Source organism: Perissodus microlepis, chromosome 1 (genome assembly GCF_051167445.1).
Source record: "Perissodus microlepis isolate ML-2025 ecotype Zambia chromosome 1, ASM5116744v1, whole genome shotgun sequence".
NCBI classification, from domain to species: domain Eukaryota; kingdom Metazoa; phylum Chordata; class Actinopteri; order Cichliformes; family Cichlidae; genus Perissodus; species Perissodus microlepis.
The window spans coordinates 37,162,262-37,183,374 of record NC_140461.1 but is presented as its reverse complement, the minus strand read 5'-3'; the positions used below and the strand labels follow the sequence as shown (position 1 = coordinate 37,183,374).

At 38.8% G+C, this 21,113-nt stretch overlaps 3 protein-coding genes across 7 annotated transcripts in view; all 3 read right to left on the bottom strand.

Annotated features, from left to right (window-relative positions):
- LOC146394214 (uncharacterized) overlaps positions 1–5,396 on the bottom strand; it is a 41,058-nt gene extending 35,662 nt beyond the window's left edge. For all 4 annotated transcript variants that reach the window (XM_084920170.1, XM_084920243.1, XM_084920335.1 and 1 more), the window contains exons 1-3: positions 5,256–5,396; positions 3,050–3,108; positions 1,832–1,987 (exon numbers count right to left, since the gene is read on the bottom strand). In XM_084920170.1, the coding sequence (XP_084776296.1) occupies positions 1,832–1,987; positions 3,050–3,094 (201 nt within the window). In that variant the 5' untranslated portion in view covers positions 3,095–3,108; positions 5,256–5,396. The remainder of the gene's footprint in view (positions 1–1,831; positions 1,988–3,049; positions 3,109–5,255) is intronic.
- Positions 5,397–7,479: 2,083 nt separating this feature from the next.
- guca1g (guanylate cyclase activator 1g) lies at positions 7,480–12,189 on the bottom strand. Its single transcript, XM_084920405.1, has 4 exons — positions 11,912–12,189; positions 11,680–11,829; positions 10,870–10,966; positions 7,480–9,608 (listed from the first exon to the last, which is right to left on the bottom strand). The coding sequence occupies exons 1-4, from the start codon at positions 12,104–12,106 to the stop codon at positions 9,478–9,480; spliced, it is 573 nt and encodes a 190-aa protein (XP_084776531.1). The 5' UTR covers positions 12,107–12,189; the 3' UTR covers positions 7,480–9,477.
- Positions 12,190–18,574: 6,385 nt separating this feature from the next.
- LOC146394212 (retinal cone rhodopsin-sensitive cGMP 3',5'-cyclic phosphodiesterase subunit gamma-like) lies at positions 18,575–20,647 on the bottom strand. 2 transcript variants are annotated; one of them, XM_084920029.1, is made up of 4 exons: positions 20,556–20,647; positions 19,652–19,764; positions 19,538–19,572; positions 18,576–19,456 (listed from the first exon to the last, which is right to left on the bottom strand). In XM_084920029.1, the coding sequence occupies exons 2-4, from the start codon at positions 19,762–19,764 to the stop codon at positions 19,380–19,382; spliced, it is 225 nt and encodes a 74-aa protein (XP_084776155.1). In that variant the 5' UTR covers positions 20,556–20,647; the 3' UTR covers positions 18,576–19,379. The 2 variants fall into 2 exon arrangements, with proteins under 2 accessions (XP_084776218.1, XP_084776155.1); XM_084920092.1 differs by lacking the exon at positions 20,556–20,647 and having other exon boundaries at positions 18,575–19,456.
- Positions 20,648–21,113: the final 466 nt, after the last annotated feature.

Sequence of the window (21,113 nt, the reverse complement as noted above, 5' to 3'; positions counted from 1 at the left end):
TGGACCCAGGCCACTGCAACATGCTCCCAGCTAGGGCTGGGCCATATCATACCGTTCACAGTAATACTGGTATAACGTTGGGCAACGATAAGAAAATGAAATACCGCGATAGAATATGGGTAAAACGCGCATGCACAGTGCCTTTGTTTACACATGGCGGAAAAAGCATGGCGGCGACGGAGAATGAGAAGGGTGAAAGTGGAACTGGTTTAGCTTTCGTCCGTCAGATACACAACAAAGCACTATTTTTGGTAGCGCATGCTAGCGGGCCGTCGTTATTACCGTGTTGTTTGGAAAATACGGCACACTTAAAATCAATCCTTTGATTTTTCTGAAAGTCGACAGAGCCCCTTATAATCCCGTGTGCCTTATGTATGAATTCTGGTTGTGTTTACTGACCTGGAAACGATTTTATGTACACGGCGCTCGAAAATCTGTCAAATGTTTCAGTACGACTTTGCTAAGCTACGAAGCCGCACCGCTTGATGGATTGTCGGAGCATTACGGCTATCGTAGGCAGGAGCCTCGCGGAGTGACACGTACTGTGCTTCAACATAATGTTACCGTATTGTGTGTGTATAACCTCTTTTTAAGTTTTGTGGATATTATACATGGTTATGTTGAGGATATGTCGGCCAGTTTCCACTGGAAATGCCTTTTGGTTAAACTGTCAGCAAGGAATTTGTATTTGCACTGTTACATTTTTATATAACTTTAATGCACATAAAAAACAGCTGCTTGTTTAAGTGAAAATACATTGATTTTTTTTTTTGCACTAATAAAGTTGTGGAGTCGTAAAGTATTTTGTCTAGTGTCAGTTATATCGTCAGTTATATCGTTTTCAAATGTATATCGTGATAAATATTTTTGGTCATATCGCCCTGCTCTACTCCCAGTACACCAGGGCGTGTGTCTAGCCTTTTCAGCACCTTCTGCCAAATCACCCCCAGGTGGTGAACAGACGACAGTTCAGCTCCTCTCTTCACCCAACTGTCTAACAGTGTAATTCAGTGCATAAGCATAAAGGACAGTGAGGATCCGTTCTCTGACCTGAATACGTAAGGAAATGACTCTCTCGTCCAAAAGACTGTTTCCAAGCCATGTGCTGAGGAGACCCCAACTATATCTAGCTGGTATTGCTAAACCTCACGCACAAGTTCAAGCTCCTTCCCCACCAGAGAGGTGATAACACATACACAGCTAGTTTCAACAGCCAAGAATCAGACCACCAAGGCCTCCGCCCTTGCTGCCTGTCACGTTTTGCATCCATTTCTACAGCACCTTGTGCAGCTGGTGAGTCCACAGGAGGACAGACCCATGTATCCTCTTTAGGCTATATTCATCCAGGCACCACAGGCTGAGGCCTGCCCAACAGGTTGGGAACCCAGTAACTCGGTCTTGGGCAGAGTGAATCCAACTATTAAATGCAATCCTTGCATTAAAAATTTTATAAGATTGTCCAATTACTTTTAAACCTGTGAAATGGAGGATGTATGTATCTATGTAGCTATGTATAAAAATAACTAAATAGCTATAATTGCTACAGTAATGCAATACTTTTGTTAAACCCTTGAATAAAGCTGAAAGTTTGCACTTCAATCATATATTGATGGTTTAATTTAAATTCCACTCTGATGATGTTAGGCAAAATTTCAAGAAATATATAATTATCAAAATACTAATGGACCTGACTGTATGACAACTGGCTAGCACGTGTTTTTCACGGTTTAATCAGAGAAATATGATCCCTGTTTGGCACAACTGGACAACACTGTCCTACCAGATGCACAGCTCTTTATTGGACTAACATTGTAGAAGAAATTGTCCCCACCTTCAGCTGGTCATCTTTGGAGCAAAGAGCTGCATCTTTTTCACGAATCATCTCCTTCAGCTGAGTGACAAGCTGCTCAGTCTGGGTCAGCCTCTCTGCCATTTCTTCCACAGGAATCTCTCCGCCACCAGCATGGCTGGGTGGAGAGCCCGAGCCCTGAGAAGAGACAGACGAGGTGGTGAGTCAGTGAAAGGAACACTGATAATGTTGCAGTGAGTGCGCTCATGTTTATTTGCAACACAAAATGCTGCTTTGTTTAGGAACTGTGTACTGTAGAGCAGCGGTCCCCAACCCCCGGGCCTCGGACCGGTACCGGTCCGTGAGTCGTTTGGTACCGGGCCGCGAGAGTTGAGGCTCAGGTGTGAAATGTATCGTTTTCAGGGTTTTTATCGGTTTTCAGCGTTATTTTGTTATCGTTTTGATCGTTAACTCTGTTTTCCTGGGTCTTTTCACGTGTGTTATGAATAAATTTTCTTTTTTTTGGTACCGGTACTAGTTTTATTTTGTTGTATTTATCCGCGACACCTTAAAGGCCGGTCCGTGAAAATATTGTCGGGCATAAACCGGTCCGTGGCGCAAAAAAGGTTGGAGACCGCTGCTGTAGAGTATGCAGAGACTGAACATATGAGTGAGAAGTATTAGAATGATAATGCAGTAATAGTACTGTAATATTATAATAGAGTGCAGAAAATGTAAAATATGATTTGCAAATTGACACTGATTACATCAGTTAGTCAGAACTAATCCGAATGTCAACATATGAGCTATAAAGCAAAGAGGATCCGGATGTGAGGAGCTTTAAGCTTTAACAGTGACTCCGCGCCCTCACAGGCAGCCAAGTCAAAGCCAGCAGTCCCACAATTTCCAGTTTATCTGGATACAAAATGCACTGCATAGCTTACACCAGGTTTCCTTTCAGCTAATTGAATGCCTTTTATATAATAATGACACCACATGAGATGACATGAAATGATTCATCACAGTGTGAAAAATGCTGTCAGGTACATAGAAAGGTTACTCTGTAGCATTTGTAGCAGCTGTGGTTTTGAAAAGGTGATGGAGGCAAAATCTGGAAACAGTCCAGCGTTCCAGTGTGCCAAAGTCTAGCACTTTAAGGGCTTAATGCTTGTGTAATCTTTCAGAATATAGTTTGTTATCGGTGATAATCAGTGATTACTGAGCCTTCGAGGAATGGGAAATGAGCACATGTGTACTTACTCCAGAGCCAGGCTCTCCCTCTTCACCAGAAAACCATTTAAGCATGGTTACTCTTGGACCTGAAACATCAACACAAAAAGTAAATATTCACAGAGTAACAATGTGTCCCCTTTCAGTTCTCTTCAGTGTGTTACAAGAAGAAAATCTGCATGTATTATTCACCACATCTTACGGCACACACCTCTACATCCCATCTACCTATTAAAATAATTTACTCCATTATTTAAACTTTTCACTGATTGCTCTTTTAAATTTTTTTTTTTTCACTGCTATAGTGAATATTCATATTCAACAATTTGCTCAGTGTAAGTACAAATACTCCCTGTGAGCCAAGAGGCAGTTTTGTTTTGGTTTTTTATCTTGGTTCTGTATAACGGCAATGAACAGATATCTGTACCATGGTCACCTCGGGCACACCGCTCTGATGGTGAGCCTAAAAGCCCCACCCACCTGCTGTTCAAACTTCTGTTTACAAAGAGTAGAAGAAGAAGGGGTGAACGGGAAGGAGCAGTATATCTTGTTTCAGATAGGATAAAATGAGGGCCTGCATTAAAGCTCAGCAGAAGCTAAATAATGATTATATGGAACTGTGAATCATCCAAAGCAATATGCTGGGCTAATTATCTCATTTCTTTCATATCAGCAAAGATTTTGGCATCCAACAACTCTCAAAACAAAACAGTCTAATGAGGATAAAACCATTTCTTTGCATTCACTCGTCACCTCTCTTACAGTGGTGCACTTTAGCCTCTTCAGACTCACTTTTGTTTAGTTCAGGATGAGCCAAGGTGACTCAAAGTCAGCCTTTGTTCAGGAAGGACTACATGGAAGAAGTACAAGTCATAAGATTTCACTAAGTAAACCTTTAGAAGAACTATTAAAGCCTTGTGGTGATGCAAGTGAGTCAGCTGCTGCCTAGGCTGTGGAGATGGTTGCCCTTGTGAGACGGGCTTTATGTCAGAAACACTATTTAATCTGAGCCTAAAGTTCTCTAAAAAAAAATGTTTATAATTGACAACGAAAGCCTATAATAATGTAAATGAATTAGAAGGTCAGCGGTCACAGCATTACAGGCAACACAAGACTGTGCTCACAATGTCCGATCTTAAAATATTTACTAGCACTCTAGAATATCAGATTGACTGAGGAGTGCAGGAAGGTTTTCAGGTCATTTAACCTGAGCTAACAGGACAAAGCTATGCCAAGTCAGACAAGGGGCTGTTTGGATGGTGACCAAGGATAGATTTAAATATAACTGTAAAGACTTTCTAACTTTCCAAAAGGCCATCAGCTGATTTGGAGCAACAAAAGGCATGTCGTTCCTTAAATCCAGACCGACAGGTGTTGATCTTCCACTCAAACCACTGCAAGACTAAATGTAGGCTTAAACTGACCACGACTCGAGGCCCTGTGCTTCACATAGTGCACCAACAGGGTGCATGATCAGCCAAATTCATTCACTCGCTGAACCGTCCAACCCACGTGACGCAAGGTGGAAATATCAGGTCAAACTGGTTTTCCGATTCATGCCACAGTGTAGCTTTTCATGAATTTCAGGACTTTTTTAGGTTTCTACGAATTATACCTACAAACACAAGTTTCAAGCAACAATGAGCCACAAGCAAGAAGAACAACTGAAGTCTGCATGAAGTCTATAACGCAGAATCATTCCCGGTCAGACTGGGAATGTGTGGTATTTTATCCTTAAATCCTCCCAGTGTGCCTAATATATGGAAATTAGGAGCACTGTTTAAGCTACTGCAGGCAAACATTGTTGAAACACAAGCTCGCGTTTATATGGTGATTATACACACACTAAATTCATAATAGAATCGCCATGTTATAGGAGGAAAAATAAGAAATGTAGCGTCTCTAACGTTTGATCGACATTAGCTGAGCTTGAGTTAGCAGCCGGGATCAGCAATTCTTACAACTGACCGTCCCGTACCACAAGTCATCCGACCTCATAAAGCTTCGCACTTCGTTCAGCAGCAGGTCTTTAGGGGCTGCCCTGTGCAGGTCGGTCGGAGTTTTTTTTTTTTAAATGACCAGTTATAGCTAACGCTAATCCAACCAGCTAACTTAATCTTGTCAGCTATGCAGCTACATGCTAACATAGTTAGCTCTGAATTTCATCTTGGCCGCACGAGAAATTCGCTATGTCATGCATCTTATACCCGGTAAAACATTACTTCCAACAGCTCACCGGGTTCACAAAGTCATGAAGAATCCACTTCAAAGATCGCCACGTTAAACAAATCCTGCAATATTACATTTTTATTCTTCTTGACGACTAAAGTGAAACGGGACAGATTGCTCACGTTTGTCAATAGACAATTGGGATGACAATGCGCATGCGCATTTCTGTTATCTTTGCGGGAGTCCGGAGGGTACCCATCTGTGTATAATTATTAACGAGTTACACATTGCATATAAAAATAATGTATTTGTCCACAATAAAAGAGTTAAGTCTTCCATTAGCTAAACATTTACATTTAAGCACTGGAATAGGCATGCTGTACTCTCCAATCCTTATCAAAGAGAAACCAGCGACCAAGAGAATGATCGTCTTACCATTTCCGCTTTCGTTTAAACGGCCCTTTGCTGAACCCTAATTTTGTTGGCAAGCAGTGTGTCACCACAATAGTTTTATCAAGCACCACTTTCAATCTGATATTTCTTTTTTTCTCCTTTTTTAAACGATAAAAACTAAAATGACTCTTTGCTTTCTGTAAGTATTTCAACAGATTTCTTTCTGTATTTCAAGAAATCAAAAGAACAAAATTCAAATTGTCATCACCTTGCCTCTCTTACTTTCTCCCCCCAACCGCTCAACCTTGGTATTCACGTGGTTTGGAGAAAAAGCAAGAGAGGTAAGGTTAGGGTGGTTTGGATATGTGCAGAGGAGTAATAGTGGACATACTGGACAAAGGATGGAGCAACTAGTTAATAATCGTTTTTTGGTTTTTTGCGACTAACAGTAAGAACAATACGTTTACATTACATATACACATACATATAATGTAGGCAGTATGCTGTAACGTATGCAATGCTACATACAACTGGCTATTTTAAAAATGACCACAGAGGTGTGCAACCTTTTTAATCTGCTTAACTCTGCATTTATCAGTAAAACTCTTTTGGCTATTAACCATTGGTTACAAATTGAGTACAAACACACACATTTACTTATTCAAAAGTGGTAAGTGCAAGGCGCCAAACTCCATCTTTATTTTATGTTTTATTTAAACTCCTGAGAGAAGTTGTTCATGTTTTTTGGCAGCTGCATGTTCCACACTTTTAACCAGCTGGTTACTGCCCATGTCGGTCCCTGTTATTGGCTGAACTCAAGCATCTAATGCAGCAAAAAACACGTCTAATGAGAGCTGTGAGTTTAGACATGCTAAACACTAGTGAGACACAAGGAACAACCCTCAGAGCTGAAAAATACGGCCAAAGTAAAATGACAAAAATTGAGACTGCCTCCAAATCCACATAGACTTCCATGTTAATGCCCAATTTTACAACACAAATAAAGAGTATAGCTAACAGCTTACTTTTTAAAGCCATATGCAAAAGTTACACGCTTTTTAGACCATTTTTAATTATATCACACAAGGAAATAAACTTTATGTCAACCTTAGAATTGGCTTAAAATTTATAGATATTACATGCTAAATGTGCTTGAAATGCCATTTATACCAAATTCCATGAGATCACGTTGGGCTTGTCTGGTCCTCTGCAACTGTAAACTTTAAAATTATTTAGAATTTAGAATTGGATGATTTATCACCATAATTACAAGTGTCTGCCATAAACGTATCATAGATACCTAAATTATGCACTTTTGGAATGCAGGTTCGTCAAATCTGCAGCATGAAACCTGCTCATGAAATAAAGTAAAGTTGACCAATTAGTTATTTGACATACAGTGAAGGAAATCTCAGTGTTCCAAGTTCCCTGGATTTGAGAAATCAGGTTTAATGAACTTGAGAATTTTTTGGAATTAACTGTTAGACCTTCAGTGCATTCATAGCTTCATGTCTTTTTATATATGATGCTGTCTTTTGTACAGACAGACATCTACCACCTGAACTCCTGCACATGGAGAAAACACAATAACAACACACTACAATTCACTTATGAAAACAGAAATGTTGTTAAGTTTAAATGAAAGTTAGTAAAGCTTTCATCTCTGATATTAAAGAAGAAAATGTTTAAATATCAAAAATTACAGGGAGTTTTGTTTGACTGGGCTTCAGCGTAGATGTGTACAAACTGCTGACCTGAGTGAGTAACTAGTACAGTATGAAAAACAAAGAAAATGCAACATGATGTAAAATATATATATATATATTTTATTAATAAAATAATTGCACATTTCATATAAATGGTCTTTCAAGTTCACCAGGAAATCTTTTGATGTCCAAACAGGAAGTGAAACACTACAGAAATATCTGTGCTGATAAACTCTAACTCTAAATATGTTGAGACCACATATATTTTCGAGTATCCTCCTGATGATAGTTGATGATAGTTTGATGGCACCAGGTGCAAAATAATCTTAAAATAATCTCCTGTCCTGTCCTATGTCATCCCACATGTACAGTCTGTAGTGTAATTTGTACATAAAGTGACAAATCCACAGATAATTATACCAGTTTTAGTATCTCTCAGCTCCTTGTTTTGGTTTGTTTTTTACCGTATTGCCTGGTTTCATCAGAAAGTTTCTTTTAGTCTCTCTTGCCAAATGATAAAATGGCAGAAACACAACTTGCTGTGAACAAAACATGTTTTTGTTTGCTGTAAAAGGGCAAAAGAAGTTGTTGTAATAAGTTTAAATGGATACATTATTACGCGTGACAAAGATTCCAAGTGCAACAAAGAAACAAAAGTCATGCTCACATTCAGTGTTACGCTGCCTCCTTTGGCACACTCCTGCATGACATAATACAGTGTTATTGTTATCTGTTATTGTCTTTTCCTTAATAATGTTGTTAGACACCAGTTTGTGAAAGAAATGATTAAATAAATCAATAAATAAAACAAACTGTAGTTATGCATTGTTCCACCACTCTGCAGGGTATGTGCTGCTACTATTAGCACATACCATCATACTCTGTGCAGTCCTGTCAAAAACTAAATGCTCCTGCTTCCATAGGAATTAAGAGAGAAAATAGCCGTCAGGTGCTGCTAATCAGATGCATCTGATTAACTGATCATCAGCAAGTATGAAACAGCACAGCAGAAACAGTCTATATCAACTGTCAAGCACACAGTGGTGGAGGGGTGATGATTTGGGCTTGGATCACTTGCAGTCATGGAAAACTCTGTGTTCCAAAGTGTTCTAGTGTCAAATGTGAGGCCATCTATCCAAGAGCTAAAGCTTGGCTAAAACTGGGTCATACAACAGAACACGGATCCAAGCACACCAGCACATAAGGGCTAAAAAAGAAGGTGTCAAAGTTTTGACTCAGCACAGTTAAAATTCAGACCTCAGTCTGAGTGAACTGCTGTGCATAAATTATTTACTTGCAAACCTCAATCAACACTATTGTAAAGAAAAGTTGGTCAAAATCCCTCAACAGAGAATGGATAGATTGATAAATTCACACAGTGAATAATTCCTTGAAGTTATTGCTGTGAAAAGAAGACCCGCAGGCTAACAATGACTCTATAACTCTACAGAGTCCTATCAGAAATGTCTTTTTCACATGACTGTAAGTATCTTTCATTACATTACTCTGATGATTGAACACTACAGGAGTAACAGAAGAGGTTCATGTATAATGTCCAAATCAAGAGTATACAGCCTCATCATAATAACTAATTATATATAAATATGCTTAAATAAGGTGTGCTTCAGTTTTTTGTTGACAGTAAATTAACTCTGTCTCTCTGTATAAATATATTTATAAGATATGATCCTTTATGGGTAACCATTATGGATCTAAGAATATAATAATAACACATGAATATGAATTTACATCAGCTGCATTTACCAAGACGTTTTGTGAGTTTCGATTTCTTTAGCTGGACAAATGTTGCTTGATATCCTGAAACAGTGTGTGATTAACTAAAGTCATTGCACACGTTTTTTTTTTTCTTTTTGTTCTATTTTTTCTCTTCTTTTTCTTTTCACCTGTTTTTGGATATCATCCAGTGAAATGACATGGAGTCTGCCTGAAGCTAAGTGCTATTTTTTTCCAGTTTTGACATTTTGAAAAATAAGTCTGATAAGAAGCTCGGACCACAGACACAAAGCAATGCCTGTTGGACTGTTGGACCAACCACCCCTGCTGAACTGCAGCTATGAAACAGTTCACTGTGCTCCAGCTCCAAGTTGCAGGGAGATGAACGTGGAGACAAAGGCAAACTTTTAAACATCAGGTATGTAGATAGCACCACTCTGTCGGCCTCCAAATAAATCATGTGGCTGATTCCAGTCTGCCGCAGTTCTGAATGACCCAGCCGGTGGCGTTGACATCAAGCTTCAGTAGGTCCATGACCCATTCATCCTTCTGAGCTCCCTCCATGAACTCCAACAAGGTTATCTCACCTGTTGGGCACAAAAACACGATCCACACTGTTGACTTTATACCACGGCTTCTATGATGTTTGGGAAAAAGTCACATTTTTGCAGTGTTACACCATTACAGGCAATTGTACATTAAATAATCAAAATGTAACTGAGTTGCAGCTTTAATTCAAGGGGTCTTATTTTATTTATTTTTTTTGCATTAAATGTTTAAGAATTACAGCTTTTTCTAGAAACAGTGCCCCAATTTAAAGGCTCAAAATGAATGGGACAATTGACTGACAACCACTTTCATGACCAGGTAAGGTCTGCCTCCTTGCTATTTAATGACAAATGAAGCAGACATGATATCTGAAGTTGAATCAAAAAGTAAAATCTGTATTTTATTTGAATTTATAAGAATGAGTGCACAGCTCAGGAATAAAAACTGAAAGACCACAGAGGGCAAGGAGAGTGCACGATGGCAGAATTATTTCTAGTTAAGAAGAACAACTTCACAACAACTGCTGAAACAATAAAATGTTCTGACATAAAAACTGATTTTAGTTACTAAAAACAAGCTTATTAAGGGTGGATCCACATCAGACTCTATTACTGTCTGAGTCACCACCACAGATCCATCAGCGAGCCATGTTCTCTCGTTGCTAATGTTATCTTCAGTGTCTGTCACCTACAGTTTGTCCTGTCAGGTTAGAGCTGAATAATCAGATTTCAATATCTAATATAAATTATGGCAGTAGAAAGAAATGTACATATTTTTTAATCAGATCTTTATTCTGTCTATGACAGTGACCGAGTGAACAAAGCTCATTTAAAAAAATCCTTTCTTTATATGGCCCACAATGATGCATTCATATTACACAGTCCACTGCATGAAAATTGAAGCTCTGCTCTTTTTGCCACAGTGAATCCAAGTATCGGAGCTCCAGTGATGACGATATACTCAGAGATGATTAAAGAGGCTCTCAGAAGAAGCTCCAAGACTTCATCACCTCAGAGTTTATGATTAGATACATATTTTATTACACCTGCTTCCTCCTTAGAAGAGACAACTGGAACATCTAAATACTTAAAACTAAAAGTGGGTAGTTAACGATAAACTCGTATTAGGTTGTGGTGATTTACTATTTTGGATACATTGAAATGAAAACAGAACATATATGAAGTCAGTATAGGAACAAACTACAGTGACATGAGACCATGAGACATGTTACGTCTCATGTCTAAGATATTCAGAACAATCACAGCATATTCACAACATAGTGTAGTGGTTTACACTCACCATCATTATTCTGGTCAACCAGCTTGAAGATTCGGTCACAGATTTGGGATGGAGTCATGCTTATGTGAGTCTTGTGGAGTTTGATTTTGTAAAGAATCTGTATGAGACACATGAAATGATGATCAAGCACACTCACATTCAATTTAGATCTCATTTCCTAAATATACAGTGTGTTGTCCTCCAATATGCTGACAGGAAAGTTCATTCTGTTCTGACAGGGTCGACTCTGCCAAAGTTTTGTTTCTTTGTGATTTGCTAAATATGATGCATAGCTGAAAAAACAGCATATTGTGTTGTGGTCTAACACACACACACACACACAGACACACACACACACACCAAAAAAAGGCTAGATGTATACACACTTTGTCTGTTTGCTCACAAATAAGATTGTTTTAACATCAGTTAACAAACTAATGACTTAGAATTACTAAGATTTGTTATTTCAACAAGAAAACAATAAAAAGTGTTTAAAGTTTTCTTTTACCATAAATGACCAGCATTTATGTCTCCAAATTTAGAAGCTTCAAGTAAATTACAACAGCAGCCTCCCAGAATGGCCTCATTATGTGTTCATCCAATGTCCCGTGAGGCTGCATTACATGACCCCTGGGCCTAATCTGGTGCACAGGAGTAGTACTTTAAGCTGTCTTGAAAAGATTTGTGTTATGAAACCAGGTAACTTCTCACAGTTAAGACAGATTACACACAGATGAGCCTCCTTTTCTACAAATCTTCACTCTTAACATACTGTTCAAAATGAAAAGAAAAGCCAAGCAGGAAAACTTTGAATCACACAGTTTATCTTACCCTGACCAGCCGTTTCACCTCCGTCCTGTCCAGCCTGCCGTTTCCATCACTGTCATACATCTTGAAGGACCACTTGAGCCGATCTTCAAGATTACCTCGTAAGATCAAGTGAAGTGCTGCCACATACTCGAGGAAATCCAGTGTGTTATCCTGTTTAAAAATAACAAAAAGGTACATTTACAGTGAAGTTGTACATTTATTTTTACAAACACAAATTGTTCCGTCTTTTTACCTTGTTTGTGTCGAACGAGTTGAATATTGTTTCTATGAAAAGGGACTCCTCTACAGAGCTGCTTGGAACTCCAAAGATCTTCTTGAACTCATGCAGGTGCAGGGCACCGCTTGGACACTCCTTCATAAAAATGACACACAGCTCATGAATCCTTGTCAAGTCCATCTCCTCATTGTGACTTTCTTCTTGTCCCATGGCCTCTGCCAGCTTGAAGGAAAAAACCCCCAAGTGTGTTTGTATGGAAGTTCTGCAGAAATGACTGTAAGGCGTCTGCTTGCACAGTCAAACGAAAGAGCTTTGGACTGCTGCTTAGCCTCGCTCTCACTAACCTGACAGGGCGTGGCAGGTTCGTGACACGTTAATCTTTTAATTTGCTAATCTCTTGACTTTTAATCAGCAACATCTTGTTATAACACGTCTGAAAGTTTGGCATTGCATGTCATCAATGTGCCAACAGCAGTGATTACTGTGGTGTCTACTTAATGGTAACTTAGGTGGTTAATTAAACCAGCTCTCTTTGATATTAGCAGCCTGTCTGTCATTAGATATGTGCTGCAGCAGAAAGAAACATGGCACTCAAAGAACTGTAAATAGAAATTCTGTAACAGCAGGGAGATAACTTATGGTGAAGGGGTGGGGTTAAATAAGTGTCACTTCTTCCCACTCCTTTTCCATATGTAACTGAATCAGAACAGGTGAAGCAATGTTCGAATGCCCATCCATCCATCCATCTTCTTCTTGGCCACTTCTCTGGGGCCGGGTCGCGGGGGCAGCAGCCTAAGCAGAGAATCTGATCCCCGGCTACCAAGGCTAGCAATTGGGAAATGTTGAAATGTATTAACTTTATTTTGTATTGCATTGTTTTCTTCTTTTCGTTGCTAAATGAACTTCTGTATATTGTTCACACGATCGAAATAAATTAAAAACAAACAAGTGTATTGTTTTCTGTGGCGATGCTGATCATCTAGGCAACTGGAATTCAAAAATAATGTGCTTAAGGCATCCTGAAGCCAGAACGTGCCAGAAAGCATGTGACATGTCATCAGTTTTTGTAATGTTACATGAAGGCTGTTACCTTGACTGTGACATCTACATGTACATCTATGTCCCCGCTGCACATTATAAATAATAAGTTTAAGGCACTTTCAATGATTTCACATATCCAGTTTCCCCGATACGTCATGTCTCAAGTCCAGCTGATGCTATAAGACCAATAGATGATGGGTTTCTTTGCTGTGGTTGTGGCAGGGGGTCATCTACTAATAACAATGATGATGGTTCGATTGCTGGCTGCTCCAGTCTGTATGCCACAGTATCCAGAGGTGGGTCGAGTATCCAAAAATTGGACTCAAGTAAGAGTAGCATTACATTAAAATATTAGTCTTCAAAAAAGTTACTCAAATAAGAGTAAAAAAGTACTTGGTGAAAAGACTAATCAAGTAGTGAGTAAAAGGTTATAATGTCTGATTTATTTTTTAAATGCTATCAGACAAACAAAAATAAATGACAGTCAATATGGATTCAGATCAAAAAGATCAACATCTTTGGCATTAATCGAATCAATTGAGGAGATTACGAATGCTATAGATCAGAAACAGTATGCAGCTGGAGTATTTCTGGATCTCAAGAAAGCATTCGACACAATCAATCATGACATATTAATTAATAAACTGGAGCGGTACGGGATCAGGGGGGTTGTACTGCAATGGGTGAAAAATTATTTAAGTGACAGGAAACAATTTGTGAAGCTGGGTGTCCATTCCTCATCATGCTTGGACATTGCTTGTGGTGTTCCACAAGGCTCTGTACTGGGTCCAAAATTATTTATTATTTATATAAATGATATTTGTAAGGCATCTGATATATTAAAATTAGTATTATTTGCAGATGACACAAATATTTTTTGTTCTGGGGTGAATCTAAAGGAGCTGCTGGATACAATTACTTCACAAATGTGCAAAATTCAAAAATGGTGTAACAGGAACAAACTATCGCTAAATCTAAGTAAAACTAAAATAATCTTATTTGGGAATTCCCTTAGAAATGCACAAGTGCAGATTCATATAGATGGTGTGGAAATTGAAAGAGTACTTGAACATAAGTTTCTTGGTGTGATTATAGATGATAAATTAAACTGGAAGTCTCATATAAATCATATACATAACAAAATTTCAAGAAGTGTCTCAATCTTGAGTAAAGTGAAACACATTCTGGACCACAAATCACTCCACATTCTCTATTGTTCCATAAAACTGGTTACAGAGATCATACAAATCCACTATTCTTAAAATCAAAAATTCTAAAATTCACAGATCTGGTTCATTTTCTCACTGCACAAATTATATATAAAGCAATAAATAACCTGCTTCCTGACAATATTCTAAAAATGTTTTCTAAAAGGGAACGGGGATACAATTTGAGGGGGGAATTAAATTTAAAACATCCTCGTATCCGTACAACATTAAAAAGTTTTTGCATCTCTGTGTGTTGAGTGAAGCTGTGGAACAGACTAAGTAAAGAAGCAATGTCCGAGCATGGCGCAGTTTAAAAAGCGGTTTAAGGATATGGTTTTTACAGGGTACAGGGAAGAGGTAGAGATTTGATACGGTGTTCTTGTCCAATATTTTCATGTGTGTGCGGGTGCACAGGTATGTTGGTATGGGTATATATATATCTGTAGGTTGTGTATCCTTTGAGGTGTTAATGGGGTTATTGAAAATGTGTATATGTGCGTATGTGTATATACGTATGTATGGATAGATAGAAACATATATGTATATATATATATATAAAAAAAAGAATAATAAAAAAAATAAAAATACACATGACATATAATGTAATTGCAGGGAGGTATTTCTGTATTTCTGTAGTCTATTGATTACTAGATAGTGGAAAAGGGGTGGGATTAAATAAGCTTATGCTTCTTCCTGCTCCTTTTTGAACATGAAAGTTATTTGGAGTTGTGGTTGCTCGTTTTCCTTTTGTTTTGCTTTGTTCATTTGTCTCTTTTAATTCTATGTTGTTGTACTTTTTCAACATGTTCAAAATAAAGATTCAATCAATCAATAAAATGTACAAATTTTAGTATTTTCAAGTAGAATATATGTAAAAACATCAACAAAATAAGGCACAAGGATTCTAATTTCCAGATTTCAGTTTTTCACAACATAAAGCCTTTTTAACCAATACCTACAGTAAATAATATAAATATATAAACAGTGCAAACAATTTCCAGTGACAAGATATGCTGTAAACTTTATATTCATTTTTGCTCCAAATGGCACAGCAGCCTCAGAGAAAACATTAGAACGAGGCATCTTCAACATATGTACATACAAGGCAGCTCAGTTTACCATAAATTGTATGGGTGTGCATGTATTTCTGCATATTTAGCAAAAATGTGACATTTCTTCACTCAGTGAGGTGATGGTTAAGCTTCAGCAGCAGTTTGCTCTCAAGGTTCTTTCTGTGAAGCTGAAACTGTTTAGCAGTGAACAGGAGTCCTGCATGACTAAGTCCCTCACAGGCTCCAGATGCAGGAAGAGCTGTATTGATTTTGATCGACAGCTTCTTGATGTGGGGAACGCCATGCAATAGATCCACACCTCCAGTGAATGGACATGAAAGGTACCTCTCCAGCTCCCCTGCTTCTGGCTTTCCTGACCCCATGGATCCATCATCTCCGTCGGTTAGGCTGTTTGTGCTGGCATCATCCAGCTCTGAGTCTAGGTGATGTCTGATGAAGTTGAGACCTGTGGAAAGATGTATGGTTTTCAAAAGAATTAGGTCTGGTCATTATTGTGCTGTATAGACTGCTAAGCTGCAGATGTTTGGCAAGAAGATTTGATCACACTGGAGATGTTTTTTACAAACTCTTGTTGAAAAACAAATTCTTGTCCTTCATATCCCGCACAAACAGTTTGCAATGAATTCCAGATTAAGTTCAAAATAAAAACGCGTGCAAGGCTAAACAGTGCTAGCCAACAGATCCTCCTCGCACCGTTTGGCTGTTACTCTGGGGAAAGACGAGAAAGACAGTGATTAAAGCCGTGACTGGAGCTGCGATGTAGCCTCTAATCTCTGCATGGCTGTCCTGAGAAGGCAAACACCTCAGTCTGCAAAAAGATGAAACGCGAAGATGAAACCTCACAACCAGCTCCCGATCATCATGGTCGCAAGAAAATCAAACCCGTTTGAAATCTTGTCGCCCCTCGTGAGGGTGTCAACGCAGCCTCTCACACTGTGCACGTGCAAACACAGAAATGAAAGTGAAAAGCAGAGCAGCACGGCAGTGCAGCGTGTGATCTGCACACAAGAGATGGAGGCACAACTTGTAGAACTTTGGTAAGCTCATCCGAGGAAGCGTAGAGCTGCCACCCAGGCAAAAGAAAAATAGAGCTATATCACATTATAACGTGAAAAGTTTATTGTTCTAACAATATACCTTTCATGTTAGTGCAGTATAATATCACGTTATTTCAATATACATAATTATCACATTCGTACAATATAAATATCATATTGTATGAACGTGATAATTATACTTTTTTTATAATTAAACTTTTCACGTTATAATGTGATATAGCTCTATTTTTCTTTTGCCTGGGTGGCAGCTCTACACTTCCGTATCCGAGGCTTTTCAATGTGGCCTCACAAAATTATCACGACTACAACAACCACGAAAAGAGTTGGATGGGCATTGCTGCTCAATCACAGCTGCCTGGTCAATGTTTTTCATCAGTAATTTAGCAAAGTTGATAGTGGTGGTGGTGGTGGTGTGTGTGTGTGTGTGTGTGTGTGTGTGTGTGTGTGTGTGTGTGTGTGGACTCAGGTCGCATCAGAGCATCAGGTGTGAGACCCTGCATCGTGACCTATGAACTTCTAACCCTTGAGATTCAATCGTACAGTTTGAGCAGGAACTGAATAACTCGACTGAAAAAAATCGCAGTGTTTGCCCAGCTTAATGCAGACTGTTTAAACTAAACAAGCTGCTGTTTCACATAATAAACCCTGTCAGCCGCAGTATTGCCTCCTGTTTTAACAGTTAAAGCAGTAGAGACGAGCTGTTTACATGTGCATGGAACTCTAGCGTCATTAACCATGCTAGCTGTTAGCTTATAGCTCACGCTAGCTATAAGCTAACAGCTTTTTTTCAAAAACTTACTCAAGTAAATGTAACAGAGTAAATGTAACTCGTTACTACCCACCTCTGACAGTATCCTTGGGCAAGATACTGAACACCGACCTGCTGCTGATGTGTTTGTCAGACTGTGAATGTCAGTTAGAAAGCTTAGAAAAAAGTGTTTGCATGACTGTGTGTGAATGAGACATGTTGTATAGAGGACACTGAAGTAGAGCAGCGTTATATAAGAACGAGTCCATTTACCATTTCTAGAAATAGTGTTGTTTGCTCCTCACTCCACCAACACAATAATGTGACAATAATGTCCTTTGGACCACTCAAACAAAAGTCATTGTTCTCTTCTCATGGCTACATCTCAGACTTACTTTTTGAAGGGCTTTGACGCTACCATGTAGTCAAATGGACTAAAGATGGTGGAACATGATGAGGCTACCCTGAAATATTTATGAAAAGATGACCTCTTTTGTCATTTTTCTCACTTCTACACATTTATGTTAATTTATTATTTACAACCAATGCATGTTTAATACAAATAAACTGGATATCTCAACTCACAGGCCAGTGCCAAAATATTAGGCTTACCTGACATTGTGGAAAAATACAAACTACAGTCACAGACCTCTCAGTTCAGTTTTGATTTCCCAGGGGAGTACTCGTCTACACAGACTAAAAGCTTTTGAGCATCTACGCTCTCTACTGACAAAATAAACATGCCTGAAAAAAACATATAAGAACATGTAATCATAACTGGATTATTACATACGCCAGTGTTCTTCTGGGACTGGCTAATATGTGCTTTAAAGCAGTTTGAGTGCTCCAGTAGAATAAAAAAGCACTACATAAAAACTAGTCCAATCCATTTATTATGAAGACATTTACATTAACTTTCAACATTCAGTTAAACCTTCAGCAAGCTTTGATTATTATTCTGCTGTCATAAATTCTGTTTATAAACATTTTTTACTTGCATGTATGAACAGCATAGATAGATAGATGGATGGATAGATAGATAGATAGATAGATAGATAGATAGATGGATGGATGGATAGATAGATAGATAGATAGATAGATAGATAGATAGATAGATAGATAGATAGATAGATGGATGGATGGATGGATGGATGGATGGATGGATGGATGGATGGATAGATAGATAGATAGATAGATAGATAGATAGATAGATAGATGGATGGATGGATGGATGGATGGATGGATGGATGGATGGATGGATGGATGGATGGATAGATAGATAGATAGATAGATAGATAGATAGATAGATAGATGGATAGATGGATGGATGGATAGATAGATAGATAGATAGATAGATAGATAGATAGATAGATAGATAGATAGATAGATAGATGGATGGATGGATGGATGGATGGATGGATGGATGGATGGATGGATAGATAGATAGATAGATAGATAGATAGATAGATAGATAGATAGATAGATAGATAGATAGATAGATAGATAGATAGATAGATGGATGGATGGATGGATGGATGGATGGATGGATGGATGGATGGATGGATAGATAGATAGATAGATAGATAGATAGATAGATAGATAGATAGATAGATAGATAGATAGATAGATAGATAGATTCCTCTGAGGTCAAGGGAAAGCTTCTGGTCATAAAAACATAATATCAAAAAAAAATGCCATAAATAGTTTTTAATTCTCAAACATTTTATGAAATAAACTCAAATACCAGGTCTCCTCAGCACACTTGCAAATAGTTTTTCAAGATGAGTGGCAGTTAGGCTGTTCAACATCTTGAAGAACTTTTCTTCTTGTCAGCCTCTTCGGTCTCTTCGTGTGATCTCACACTGGCTCTATGAAGCTGAGATCAGATTGGTTCGCCACTGGTAGGATGCTCGGGTTCGTTGCCATGGGCCACAGGTTTAGTGGCAAAATGTTTGCGACCCATGTGTAGCAGGGATTAGTTATCGGCTGTCATACACTTAAGCCTAACATGTCTTATTTCACAAATCTTAACATGGATTCAGTTGTTTTTCTTCACATTAATCTACACAAAGTCCTCAGCAAAGACAAATCAGAAACATATCTGTGGATTTATTAGCAGTAGGCTGTCAAATGTTAAATAGGGTCCTTTAAATTCAATGCAAGTTTGCTTGATTTTGTTTTGATAGTTTACAGATCTAAGGTTCCACTGTTTCCTTTCTCCATTTACAGCAGAGTTACAGAGGCTCCATATGACCCTGAGACTGCCAAGCCCCCTCGACTCAGAGGATGCTCCTCATCCTCTACATTAGGAACCACAGAGATGTTCCAAACATTCACACATGTCTGCTGGTGGGTTTAGACAACGCCAAACTGAGCCAGGTCGCTCAGCTCCATGTCACCAAAGGCCTCCCAGGGACAGACCACTGCAGAGTCTGCAAGGTAAGAAAAATAAAAGCCAAGCATAAGATTTAAACATAAAACAGCTTCACAATAAACATAATAATCACACTCACCTCCAAGCTCCTCCATCCCTCCATCATTGTCAAAGCTATTGGAAAAGCAGATGGAAAGTATTCAAAGAAAGTACAAGAAACTGATGTATAAGTGTAAATAATTACTCAACTCACCCCTTCTGTCCAGGTTTGGGAGCTTTGCTCTTAAACTGCCGAGAGCCCTTCTGCTTGAACTTAGGAGGAGCAGGCTTGGAGCCCTCCGCTGGCTCGGCTGCTGTTGCATTCATCTTTAAAAAGTTCAAACACGAAAATAGTTTTATCTCTTTTTTTTACGACTTCTGTATGCTAATAGTCTCTATTTAAAAACTAAAGTCAAAGGTCAGCTATGACACATGATCGTGAATCAGGATCAGCATGCAGCACCCAGGGATCAAAACGTGCCATCAAGTAAAACCTGTTTCAATTTTCAAAGGTGAGACTGAGCATATTTAGCTCTTGATCAGGCCTCATTGCTCCCTCATACTTACGTAAATGGCACAATAAATACAGAGAATTGTTTTCCACCCTCACATCAGTCATTTAATTCACGAGGAACCTTCTGTACCTACTGGCAGTGACCAGCTTGGACGACAGAGCTCTTTCCAGCCTAATGATATCTCCAAATCAAACACCATAGCAGGTCCCTCCACCATTCAGTAAATCTGTGACTTGTATTATTCTTCAGTCACTGACACTGCTCCAGCCACAGCATGTCAGTACCAGCAATGCTGCTGCACTGCCTTTCAGATATTTATACAACGATGTGTAGAGTATAACTTGACTATCATTCACTGTTCTTTAAGTCGTTGCATGAAGTCTTGTGTTCTGAATTTTTAACACTTTCAAGAGTTATTTTACATCAACGTGAGGATTTATGAGTGTAATCTGTATCTGAAGTTACATTTTAACACATCTAAAAGAATAAACGCCCACTCTTCTACACACAGTTAAACCAGGAAAAGCTTTCAAGATGTTAAAAAGTACTTTCATAGAAAAGTTTTTGCTACAGTGTGTGCTCATGTTTGCTGCCAGCTCTTACCCTGTTTCAGAAGAAGAAAGAAGTGTGGTCTCAGTCATGCAGCCACTCTCCTCACAGCATTTATATACTGGCTGTGGTCATAACAAAGCTGTAAATAGAGCTGCGATGGTTTTTTTGAAGGATAATCTTATAATCCTGAGCCGTGTGTACCTGTGCTGCAATGCCCACTGTCCATGCCAAAACCTTATGTGGGTGTTCACTAAACAGGAAGCGTTTTGGGTCATCATGAACTAAGGGCTCATCAGTTGTGTTTGTGGAAGGAGGACAAATCTGCACAGGATGCTGGATAAATAAACCCAAAGAACAACACATCTGTTTAAGGCATGGGGCCACAGGGCAAAACGTTCACTCTTAATCAGTGTGCTGCTTATCATCATTAGACTGAAATGCTCAGAGAAAGCAAAAATGTGAGAATACACTGAGCTAACACCTGAAAACAAAATCGGGTTAGCCTCCATTCCCAGAGGGTCTGTGACGATCAATTATTCTGTTAATGAAGCGAGTCCGACTCTGTTCTGCACACCTCATTGAAAACTGAAATCACACTAGGATGCATCA

Coding starts and splice junctions, on each gene's coding strand:
- LOC146394212 (XM_084920029.1), bottom strand. CDS start 19,764: ATGAATGCAACAGCAGCCGAGCCAGCGGAGGGCTCCAAGCCTGCTCCT. Junction 19,573..19,651: donor CCCAAACCTGGACAGAAGGG/GTGAGTTGAGTA, acceptor CTTTTCCAATAG/CTTTGACAATGATGGAGGGA. Junction 19,457..19,537: donor AGGGATGGAGGAGCTTGGAG/GTGAGTGTGATT, acceptor CTTACCTTGCAG/ACTCTGCAGTGGTCTGTCCC.
- guca1g (XM_084920405.1), bottom strand. CDS start 12,106: ATGGGACAAGAAGAAAGTCACAATGAGGAGATGGACTTGACAAGGATT. Junction 10,967..11,679: donor AGGTGAAACGGCTGGTCAGG/GTAAGATAAACT, acceptor TGTCTCATACAG/ATTCTTTACAAAATCAAACT. Junction 9,609..10,869: donor GGTTGACCAGAATAATGATG/GTGAGTGTAAAC, acceptor TGTGCCCAACAG/GTGAGATAACCTTGTTGGAG.